Genomic DNA, 13,099 nt, shown 5'->3' on the forward strand with positions numbered 1-13,099 from the left:
ATGTTTAAAATAGGAAAAAAGTACATAGTAATACTTAACAGAATTCCTTCAGGGTGTGTGTATATAAATGCCCCTTAAAGACTGGTGAAGGTGATTGGGTGTTGGTGATAATGGTTGGACTGAGGTGTGTGTGCCTCACTCTATAAAGTGGGTGTTTGATGATGGTGCTTGGGTGTTGGTGATGGTGGCTAGACTGGGGTGTGTATGCATCTCTCTACTATTAGGTGTGTGGAGTTTATGTTTGGGTGTTGGTGAAAGTGGCTTGACTGGGGTGTGTGTGCTTCTCTCTATAAAATGGGTGGTTAGTGTTGGTGATAATGGTTGGATTGGGACGTGTGTGCCTCTCTCAACTGTTGGGTGTGTGGTGTCGGTGCTTGGGTGTTGGTGATAGTGGCAGGAATGGGGTGTGTGTGCCTCTCTCCACTGTAGGTTGGTTTTACAAATTTTTTTTCCCGTGTTTACATGCTTTAGCTTTTACCTTTGTTAGGTTAGGTGCTTGTTTTGCTTGGCGCTTTCTTTTTTTGTGTTCTTTGTTTTATTGTCATTATCAGTGTATTTTTTATCATTTTCATTTATTAGTTCCATTATGGTTAAGACTAAAGAAGTGGTGTCGTCAGCAATGTGAGATAAGGAAATAACAAACATATTTTGCAACCTATGTTTTAAGGGGATTGAGTTTAAAAATATACCCACCACGTACTTTAACAAGGAAGGGTGACAGAATGTTGTGAAGAGATTTCAGGAAATGACAGAAAGGGAGTATGATATGTTAAAATTTAAGAACAAGTGAGATCTGTCAAAAAATTATTGTGATTTATGGAAGGAACTGAAACAGGGATCCATGAGATTGGGTTGGGATTCTATCAAGCGGACCATTGATACTTAAGAGGAACGGTGGACTGAGAAGTTACAGGTAATAAGTATACCTCTAAATGCTTGTATTTCCCTTCGTTATCCATGTTATTTCGTTTTAACAAATTGCTTCCCCGAACGTTGCAGGCAGTGCTAGCCTCAAAGAAATTCAAGGTGAGTGGAATTGAGTCGGACCTGGAAGAGAAGTTAGACCTCATGTTTAGGGGGGTTGTCACTATGGGTATGCATGCATTCAACCCAAGTGAGCAGGGGTTAGTAGGCATACTAGATGATTTGGCAACCGAGCAGGTTACTGTGTCAGGTGAAGTCCCGAGCATAAACTTGAGGGAGCTCAAGTCTACATGTCAAACAAAACGGTTCAAGGTGTTGAAAAAGGAAAATGAAAAAGACGTTTTCGTCATAAGCTTAATAGATAAGCTGATATAAGTATGTGCAGCTCAGCTTGGCTCTTCAAATGAAGCCACCATGTATGACTTTCTTGGAATTTTGGATGCACATCCTAAACTTTTGGATGATACGACATTCTATCTAAACTTCGTTAAGTTACTCGAGAACCCGACCCGTAGGCAGATATTCATTAAGCTATGTTCCGAGTTTCGTGTCCAATATTTATGTTTATCTATGGAAAAAATATTCTATGATGACATTGTTTGATGACTTAGATTTTTCCTACTGTTTATTTGTTTTGATTTTTTTCCCTTCATTGTTGTGAATAATAATATGTCTCCATGTAGTTATTTCTGTATGGAGCAGTTACTATTTAGTTTTTTATATTTTTTGTGGGTTCGTGAGCTTCATGATCGGACATACGACCTTATAGATTTTTCTGGATGACCGGTTCGTCGTTGTTACATGTAAAATCTTAATGAAGACAACTTAGATCCTTTCTTTTTTTTTTTTGATGCATCGTTTATGAGGACCTACTAGATTGCCTTTTTTGGTGTTATGAACATGTGACACAGGACGTTGGTTTTCCGTTAGTGTAGCATGTGAAATTCTTATGAAGACATCTGATATCCTCTCTTCTTTTTGGTGCATCGATTTTTGAGGATTTATTGGATGACCTTTTTTAGTGATATGCATATGTGACACAGAATGTTGGTTTAACATTGGTTAAAGGCAACCAAGAACCCATTTTTTTATAAGGTCCACTTTCTTCATGTAATGACAGACTCGTTAGTTGGTGTATTTAGTTATCTAAGATCTCACACCTATATATATATTTTTTCAATTTATGTTTTTTTATTCAATACTCTTTTCGATAATTTTCATTTTCTTACATTTTTTTCTTTAGTTTAATTTTCAGAGTTGACTAATGTTCTCTCTCCTTCATCTTCAAGGAACATGAGCCATAGGATTTCAGAGACCTCTTGGCATGTGTTTTGTCACTGTAGACTACAAACTTTTTACTAACGTCACGTCAGACATACAGTTACAGTAGAAAGTTCTACATTTTTCTACGGAGTGTCATGGAGAAGTGTGTTTTCTTTCGATGGGCCAACAATCTGCCAAACTCCAGCGTCGATATTGATCTAGGTGCCAAAACACTCATTTTTCACATATTTGCTCCAAATTTGATATTTTTTCACTCCTTTAAGTATTTTTCACTTTTTTAACTGTACCTGAAAGAAAAACACAAAAATACATTTCATTAAAACGCAATATCTCAAAAATAGATATAAATTATGTCTAAAAACACTATATATTTTAGATGTATCAGACAGCGGAGTAATAGGATGCGAACGAAACGTGAACCACAGTGATCCTCCTGTGGGTGGCATGCTTCACAAATACAAAACTTTGTTTTTGGGTAAGCTAGTAAAACACGCGAAACAAATAGTACGACAAAGTTTACGGGCCCTTAGTTAATAAGCTGTAGCTGCCCCAAACATACCCTTAAAAATGCTTCATCTCATCACTGCATTCCTGTTGTGCTGTTATTGGAGGCAAAATTAATTTTTTTTTAGAAACTTTTACATGCATATCACCCAAATTCTATGCATTTAAATGTCCAAGTGTGCGAAGTTGAGGATGTTTAAGGTTAGCTAATTTAACTTTTTTTTTATTTTTATGGATATTTAGGTACATAACAACCAAATCCTACACTTGATTTAATTTTTTATTTTTAGAGACATTTGCATACATACATCCAAATATTATGTATTTACGTATGTAAGTCTAACAATGAAACTTATATTTTTTATAATTATAACACTAAAATAATCTTGATAAATAATTAAATATAGCTTTTCTTAACACATCTAAAAAAGTAATATAAAAATGATATAAATAAATATTATTATTTAATTATTTAGTTATTTCGAGTCAAAGCAAGTTGAGCGCGAACGAACAAGCTTTTATTCGTGTTTGGTTTGCTTATAAATCGAGTTCAAAAAAATTATATGTTCAACTCACTCATTTAACGAATGAATCGAACAAGAGCTACTTAATGAGCCGAACACGAGCTACTCATGAATGACGAAGTTTTTGAACAACCCCACATACATGTCAAAAGAGAAAGCTAGATAAAATAACATGCATCTAAAAGTAAGAGAATGTTAGAAAAGTAAATATGTAAAGTTTAAATATTAGATATGTAAATATAAAATAATTATGTAATATGTAAGTAAATTTTCTTTATCTTTATGAAAATTTACATACATACCACTCAATTCTTATGTATTTAAGTCACTTATGCATGAAAACATGTATTTCAATTTTTAAAAGTTGAAATAGTAGAATTTTTTATGACATGAATTTCTTGGGTGGTATAAATATGAAAAAAAAAAATAGGTGTTTGATATAAAATATATAAGTGGGTAGTATGTCCCCTATTTTTAATATAATTGTTTTAAATAAAAAAATATGTCAACGATGGTCGCCGCCTCGCCTCGACTCGTCATCGGGCTCCGTCGTCCTCATCATCGTTGTCGCTATCGTTATTACTGTGGAGTCGTCAGTTTGTTTACCATCGTATAAAATCTCTCTTCGCATAACTCATCGTGTGGATGATCTAAAGAGAGAAGAGATTGGATGGCTAAGGCATACAGTGATAGGAACAAACAAAAGAAACACATGAGGAAGCTTTCGTGAGGTGGAGTGTAGATAGCTCCAAAGTGTATGTTCGAGGTAAGATTGACATACAACACTTGAGGGCATACTTGCGAAGTAGAAACAAAACCAAAATTAGAGATTTAGGCTATTGTACCTATTCTGAGGTTCATTTTTTTTTATAAGGGCAAACCCTTAGAGTTAATTACATTTTAAACAATTGGGGATAAGGGCAAACCCTTATAGTTAATTACATTTTAAACAATTGGGCGTTGCTTAAGAAAGCTTTCGATTAATGTTGTAAATCGTCATAAAAAAATTAAATATCATTTTTTTCAAGGAAGAAGTTTCAAAGTCTCATCCTAAGGGTAGCAGATGCTTGAAGACTTGGAAGTGTCCTATCAAGATCCATAACTATAATACGGTTTTGTGTTACTGTCAATGATATAGTTGAGGTTCATCCTCTACTTCAAGTTTCGAATGTACGTCCCCGTAAAACAGAGTTAACACACCCTAATAACATGTAAAATTAATTTAAGACGTCGTCCGTCCTTTTTCTCCAGCAGCTCTGCAAAACAGAGTTAGCATAAATTATTTTTAATTTGATTAGTTGATTGTTATTTTTATTTAAGATAAACCGGTCAAAATGTTCATGGCTTTCCATCTTCCCTGGGTTGTTGAACTTACTTCGATCGGAAAATATCTGTCAGCAACCATGGTTTGTGTCGTTCAAGAGATCTTCATAGACATAGGTATCGGAGTTCAAGTTGTGTTCGACGATCTTTGTTCATTGAGGTTTCATTTAAGTTTTCATATCTTTTTGGATTTTAGGGGTTAAATATGTTAGGTTGCTTATGACTCATTAGCTGATAAGTTTTTTTCTTATGTTTCAAGCCTTATTTTTTATGTTTGGAATAACTCATGGTTTCGTCGTCTTGGGGTTAAATTTGATCAGTGACAAGTGATTGGAAGATTTTTTGTTAGCAGCTATGAGTTGCATACTCTAAAATTCCTTCTCAAACCAAGTTGGAAAAGTTTAAGTTTTAGTGTCTTTCGGGGTGAATTTTATGTTGTCTTTTATGTTTGTTCGTTCCTTGGCCCATGTTGTCCCCTACAGAGGCTAAGTGTGCTTTTGTTCTTGAATAAGAAGTCAAACACTCCTTATCCTCAAGTCGCGCAGGTCTGAGTTGAGTTCAGGTTAATTTGAGTTAGGTCGGACTGATTTGGAGTGAATTTCTAGTCAATCGAAGTTAGCTTTGGTTCACATTGGGTCGACTTTGCAAGTAAGGAAGGAGCTGATTTGCTTATATTAGTAAACATTTTAATCCCTCTTTATCTTTCCTTTCTCTCTCTCTCTCTCTCACACGGACACACACTCTCACTTTAGAGAGAGATGACAATAGTGGACTAAGAACAAAAAAAAAAACTTGAAAATTGAAAATAACTAATGAAAAGGCAAGAAAAAGCGCTCAAATTGATGTTCAATTGTAATGCCATAATGAAACTGTGGGAATCAAAGTTCTTGATGCTAGCCTTTTCCCCTTCAAACCTCTCAGAGCCATCTTCCATTCAAGAATCTGAGAAGAATAAGAATGCGAGACAATGAAGATAATATAAATAGACTAAGAGAATAAATATAAATTATTTTATATATAAACCCTATTTATAAAGGTCTTAGCACCATGAGGCTAGCTTTTGATCTGGTTAGAATGCATAAACCAGTGATATGATTTTTTTGTCGTTACAAACAATCACATGAATTAATCAATGTGAAGCTATGTTGCTTGGTCTCAATACCGTAGTGTTAAGGTGAGACTTGGTCAAACATGGTTGACCCATTTTAGATTACACCTAAAACATGGTTAATCATCAATGAAATTGATAGAGCACCGTGATGCTAGAGGTTAATGCTACAAATCTAGTCTAATGTTTTGAGCTGCTTAGGTGACAATGATTAAAAGAGCCGTTGAATGCAATTTCACATGTTATAACTACATCTAGTGCATAAGCATGGAAGATGATGCTCAGGTAATGGTTAAAATATTTTAGGCACTGTAGTGGTGCATTGCAGTTCCACGGTGCCAAACCTTATATTTTAAGGGGGATTAAGGAACGCATTAGGGGAATGGAAGTAAAGTATCTGGGTAGTACAAGTAGCATTGACATCAAAACGAGTAAAAAATGATGCCAATAAAGGATCTCCAGCAAGGGCACCACATAGGTGAAACACAATGTGCTTGTTGGAAATTAGCATCTATTCGAAGACCATGTTGAGTGTGAAGGATTTAAGAAACCCCCATGGAGCTTGTAGAAGCTCAAAGCAGGAATGAACACCTCCCTAATTGGGAGAGATTAGGATAACAAGCTAAGAAAAGCATTATCATGGAATTTGAACCAAAATATGTATAAGACCTTCATTAGTCAGGCAAACTGACTTAGAAAAATCATACTATGAGGTTTTGAACTAAAACATGTATAAGACCTTCATTAGTCAAATACAATGGGCTTAGAAAAAGTAATGTTGTATGGATCAAAATCAGACAAGTATAAAACTAAACATAGGTTGGAAAACAAACTTGGAAAAGCCACGCTTAAAGGCATTTAAGCTGGAATAAACATAAAACTCTTGTTAGTCAAATAAAAAATGTAAGAAACTTTGAAAAGACACATCCCGAGACCAAACTAGATAAGTATTAAACCAAGCATTGGTTGGATAGTGGAATTGGAAAATTCACGATTAGAAGAATTCAAACAAGAACAAGCATAAATCTATCATCGATTGAATAAATATGTAATATTCTTAGAAAATACATGCTATGAAACCAAACATATGGGTATAAAACCAAAATTTTATTAGACAAGATACTTAGAAAAGTTGTGTATAGAGGAATTCAAATTGAAATGGCATAATGCTCTTATCATTCAAATAAAATATGTAACCATCTTAGAAAAGGTATATTATGAAATTAATCTAGATGGATATGGAACAGAGCATCTTGGATAAACTCCATTGGGGAGTAATGGTTTTATGGGGTAAAACATACACCAGGTTCTATTTTCCTAGATCTGGTTTAAAGATTTACCATGACCTTTGGTTTTGGTAACTTGATCCCATTCAAAGGAAAAGCTAGAGGAAAAGAAGAGTATAAAACTCTCCCTCATATCTCCCAAAGGCAAGTGCATGACTTGTTGGGGATCATATGGAAGCGATAAACTCAATTCAGAACCATGCTCATAAACTTGAGGAAGAATCCTCTCTCGAGAGGATCTTTGGTCGAACATTCTGAATCAAATTAGCTAGATTGTGATACATATGTTTGGGTTTTGGTAATTGGACCTAACGAAAAATGCTAAATTGGAATGGAATTGAGTTTTGGTATCCTAGACCTAGCTGAAAAAGCTAAACTGGTTGAAGACTAAAAGAAGTATGAGCCTTCATTCTACAAGGCTTGGAGCCTTGGACGACTGAATCTATGCACTGGAGGGGACATTTACCATAATGCTTGAATGTCCCATATTTTCTTACTCTTTATGAGAGAAAAAATTGGCACTGAGGTTACATATATATCAACCAAACTCAAGAAATACACTCATCGATATGAGATGAAAATATCTATGGGGATTTATATTTGTATTTTATTAATTTAAACCCCAAAAAATTGGCTAAATCTGAATGGAGTTGAGTTATGGTATCTCTGACCCAACCGAACAATCTAAATTGGGTTAGAAATCATTTGAGTAAATGAAATTAGTTTCTAAAAAATTGATAAAGTTAAATGATTTTGATTAAAATCATAATTTAGCAGTTGAGACTCAACCTAAGATATAAGCAGAGACCTGAATGAGGGAAGTCCAAATCCTCCCCTCTTGTCTCCTAATGATAAGTGTACACCTCACGTTGGGGAGACTTTCAGCTAATTTAATTTATTTTATTCAAAAAATTTTAAAAAAGAGTAGTATTTTAGTATTTCAGACCCAGTGAAACTAGCTAAATTGGGTATAACTAAGAGAAGTATGAGCTCTTCCTGAATAAGGTTTGGAAGATTAGATACGTGCGCCCGATGGAAAGTTTACCACGACGCATGATCATTTTAACTTCTCATACTAAAATATTTTGTATTAGAAAAGTCAGGCTTTACTAATGTAGGTGACTCGCCAAAGATGTTCAAAATACACCACATGGTCAACTACACAAAAGTGCAAATCATAATAGAAATCACAAAAGAACTGAAAATATGCTCTTTTATTACTTAAAGCAAATTACAAGTACATATGAGGTGGCACTATAGCTTTACACTCACAATACATGTCATATATAAAAATAAAGTGTAAGAGAACCTCATTCACAATACTTCTTCAAATACCTCATATTAATTAGGGATATCAGGTAGCTGCCATATGTATCAAGTACTATATATGATCAACCTGCATAAACCATTTCGATCACAAATGGTCACTCTTAATTTGAGCACTAGCTTCATATGTCTCCATCTATATGAGATAATGGGGAACCTTAAAAAAAGTATGAGATCTCTATTGATAAATGCCCGATTTCTAACTAATCGTCATGCATTATAGTCATGTGAGCTCGGTACAACTGCACATTCTATTAGGCTTGTAAAATAATCTTGTCCAAACAATCTCACTATTTTAAATGGAGGCAAGCATCATTACTTTTATCTAAGTGGTGATTTATGACTGCCTTAGAACCAGAGGTCAATGCAAAAGGTAAAGCACCTGTGGGGGTACAATAAATTATATAATATGCCAACAACATCTCTTGGAGTTGATCAAGGTACTTTTTTTCTTATAATAGAGGATATTCTTTATTAGATTTACTAAGTTCTTATTAAATAGTGGAATATCATCGATCAATAATATGGATATGCGCAAATTGGTTTATGTTGGCATCCTTAGAAGCCATGTTATTATTGAATTGATGAGGTATTCCAAATTGTTGCATTATATAGTTCTCGAGGATGTGAAGCACACTCTCTATTCTCACTTCTCTCAATGGAATAACTTCTACCTACTTAAGAAAGAAGTCAGTAACTACCAGAATAAACACATGTCCTCTGGATAATGGACGATTAATGGATCCAATTATATTGATACCCTAAGTTTCAAAAGGTCGTGATGCCATTGTACGATGGATAGCAATAGCAATCAGACCATCCCACTCTTGGCTTAAATGTATTTATTTCACTATTTTTTTTTTATATTTTATGCTTCGCACTTTCAAAGCTACCAATGCCTTTTTGGTTAAATTTAATTAAATTAGATATTTTTTTTTATTTTTATTAATTTTTCTCTTATAAAATTGAAGATTTTAAAAATAGTTGAAATTATGATTGAAGAGATTTTCTTTAGTTCACGACCCTGAGGAAGAGACCCGCATTAATGTTTAAAGAGTGATCATATCTTGTAAATTTTTAAAATTATATTTTTGTTATTTAAATTTTTTAATATGTTAATATATATTTTTGACAACATAGCCTTCAATGTTTGGAAATAATGAGAAACTAATATAACATTCATAAATTTCAGTGAATTTGTCATGAATATGGATGCATTTTAGATGATATAATGTTGAAAGTCATATTTAATATCTTTTAAGTTTCAAATTTTAAAGTGTTTACAGTAAATTGACTGCCTTGATGAGGTGAATCCAATTACATATAACATGGTTCAATTTGATTTCTATGATTCTTAAATCAAACACCTGAAATATAATTTAAAATCTTAAAATATTAATTTATAAATTATGTGATTTTCAAAGTTTAGATATTTAGTGTCAAATTGAGAATCTTAGTTAGGGAATCGAATGAAAACAAAGTTACTCAATTTTAAGATTATTAAGGAAATACTATAAGATTAACTAATGAGCAAATAAATCGACGTGTGTCATTCTGTAAAAGTCTTTTTTTTTTCTCGGAATTCTGACTAGATTTATCTAAATTTCACTCTAAAAATTATAAATGTACATATTTTTCACATTAAAGGAATTACGATCTTGAGTTTGAAAAGATCTTGGAGAGGTTTGCCTTATGTCCAATGCCGATGAACACCACTAGTGACCGCATCATCCTACCATTATCGCCATATTTTCGTTATCCAACCGTTCTTGTCCAACTATCATATGATATTCTATTGCTTAACATCCAAGCACTATTGCTGACCACCACCATCCATCTACCACTGTTTATAGAAGACCACTCGAGCTACTATCAAGCAATCATCATTCGATCACAATTGTCTGATCACCTCTCATTCATGTCTGCCATCTTCCACTTTCTTATTAGCAAGCTCTTTCTATAATTCACAACTTCGATTACTATCATCTATATAGGATATACACATTAGTTTCGTAACCAATGCTTATACAATAAAACTATTTCATACGGGCGAGACTCTGTGATTTTCTCTTTTTGGGGTTTTCACATAAAAAAATATTGATATCTATTGAGCTATATTTTATTGTTTTTGTGTTAAATCTTCCTACAAAAATTTAAAAACTAGTTTACTTCACGATCACGATAAAATATAAATAATAGAATATATTTGGAACCTTGAATTAGGAGTTGTTAGGTAGTAGGATTAATACATGAGTTATTGTAAATCCTACCGAAGATCAAAAAGATAATTTTAAATACTGCAAAATCTTAAATCACTTTTATTCTCTACTTCGCCTTAAATTCAAAGTTCAGTATTTGTCAAATTTAAAAAATATGTAAATCTTACAAACTATTCATCTTCATATACTAAGACATTTTCTAATAAACTCTTGTCACCATTTCGAGGGACGATATTTATTGGAGCAAGATCAGGGCTTTGATAAACTATATTTATTAAAGTTGTTAAATAATATAAATTAAATAAAAGTTTAAATTAATGAATAATATAAATTAAATACAAGTTTAAATTAATCTTAAAAACTAATATTAATTAACTTCAAAACTTTCATTAGATAAAATGATATTATATATGATTTAAATAAATTAAAAAAAATTTATTGTTTGTTAAATTTTATAAGTGAATGATTAATAATTAATTAAGATATTAATCCCATATAGTTATAAATTGATTAATAAAATTAAAATTGATAAAAAATTTAATCAATAAAATGTACTGAAACACAATTATAAAAAATAAATACATATATATGAATTACTTAAACAATTAATTCAATCTTAATTATTAATATCTATCAATTATTGAGTTATGATTTTAAGAAATTGATATTTTGTTAAATTTTTATTCACATTGTCTAAATATAATTTTCTATTCAGTCAGTTTAGTAAATTAATAATTAAATTTAATTAGAATAATTAAAATTGTTCTAAGTGAAATAGATATTATAAAATATATTTATTATATAAATTATTAACTTGAAAATGAATAATTGAGGGTCGCAACATAATTTTGTCTGTTCAAGTACGTTATATTTTGATAGTTCTTCAAAAGCTGACGTTGAAATCTGTATTTTCTCACTCATTATTGTGAGATGTGATAACACCGTTCTAATAGTGATTTAATTTTTTCAAAAATAATAATATTAAATTATTTTTCAGTACCTACACAGCCGATTTTTAATATGGGGGGCTCCATGAAAAAAAACCCTAAGTGAAATTTTTTTAAAACGATCGACTTTTTAATACCTATTATAAGTTTCTTCCTGCTCTCCCACTCAATTCTCCAAGCTTACGGCCATGGAGGAGACGCCCGTTAATTTCAAAAACCTAGGTATAAAAGAGTTCCAGGGCCACAAGAAGAAGGTAAGCACGAGCCCCCAACTCCTTTTTCTTTCCTTTACCGAGATGACCTGGTAATCTAGGGTTTGTTATTTTGTTGGTCGCTATTTTAATAATCTCCATGTTCATCGTTATTTCTTACGATTTATTTATTTTTTATTTCCGATAAAAGCTGAAATAAGTTTTACTTCTGTAATGGGTAGGTGCATTCTGTGGCTTGGAACTGCTCCGGCACGAAGCTAGCCTCGGGATCTGTAGACCACACTGCACGTGTTTGGAATATCGATGCTCATGGCCACGTAATTTTTTCCTCAAACCTATTATGATTGTTTTTCGGTTAATTTTTCGGTAGTTTTTCTCTTTTTTATTTTAAAAAGAGTCGCTAGCTTGTGGATTTTCGTATACTTCCCTTATTCGAATAAATGTTCATCTGAATCAGATCAGTGATTCGAAGAGGAGAGTAACCGAATAAGAAATGACATACGACAAGGTGACAAACAAGAGAAAACACAAAACATGGAGAGCCTACGTGCGATGAACCTCGCAAGGATATGTTAAGAGTGTCCGTCTACATAAGATCGAGCGAAAGCATCTTAAACCAATATCCGCGAAAAAATGCCTACGTAAACTATCCAAAACCAAAGAATCAGGTGTAAGTGTCCGTTCTGAGGTCAAGAACACTCCTAATGGGACATATCTCACTTGGTTAATTACATTTTGGGGGTACCCAAAAATACTCTCGATAAAAAGAGTTTTGTTTGGATTATCGTGAACCTGAGACAATAAGTACTCAAAGAAAGGTTATTCCGTGTGGGAACAATCCCGATGCTTCAAAGCTCACGCTAAGTCATCGGACATAGAATGAGTTTCTCTCATCCTGAATAGGTAGCGGCTCATTGGTATACGAAACCAACAAAATAACCTAAATCATCTTGACGGAAATATCCCAACACGTCAAAGCACGTCCGGGCCATCAGGGCAAAGGACAAATCATTGTATCCCAAATGGGCGACAACTCATCGACATCGAGTCGTCAAAATGATATCGACGAAGTCAATGAGTGACAGGACTCAAAGGAGCTCAACAAAAAAAAATGTGGAGTGATCGTAAAAAGATAGAATTAACTTGGTCGGGGTACCACAGACCCATCATCCACAGCTACTAGGACCCTAAGTATACCTGGTCGTGAAGGTAGTCTACCCAACACATCTCAAGATTTCCGGTCAGCAATCTGTGAATTGCTTCGTCCACAAAAACCTTGGTAGCCCTAAGGTCAGAGGAAATAAACTCTATCATATGACTAAACGATGGAGCTCTAAGAGGCAGGACTTATACCTGCCGAAGTGACAAAGATGTCTCAGGAAAAAAAGATAAATGGAGGTTCAGCTACAAAATTGAACATGCAATATGATGCAAAAAACAAA

At 33.3% G+C, this 13,099-nt stretch overlaps 1 protein-coding gene across 1 annotated transcript in view; it reads left to right on the forward strand.

Annotated features, from left to right (window-relative positions):
• The first annotated feature begins 11,545 nt into the window (after nt 1–11,545).
• Nucleotides 11,546–13,099, forward strand: part of LOC110027135 (THO complex subunit 3) — a 47,635-nt gene continuing 46,081 nt past the window's right edge. The window contains exons 1-2 of the mRNA XM_020728438.1: nt 11,546–11,699; nt 11,879–11,974. Coding sequence (XP_020584097.1) covers nt 11,634–11,699; nt 11,879–11,974 — 162 coding nt within the window. The 5' untranslated portion in view covers nt 11,546–11,633. The remainder of the gene's footprint in view (nt 11,700–11,878; nt 11,975–13,099) is intronic.

This window comes from Phalaenopsis equestris, unplaced genomic scaffold (assembly GCF_001263595.1).
Source record: "Phalaenopsis equestris unplaced genomic scaffold, ASM126359v1 Scaffold000414, whole genome shotgun sequence".
NCBI classification, from domain to species: Eukaryota; Viridiplantae; Streptophyta; class Magnoliopsida; order Asparagales; family Orchidaceae; genus Phalaenopsis; species Phalaenopsis equestris.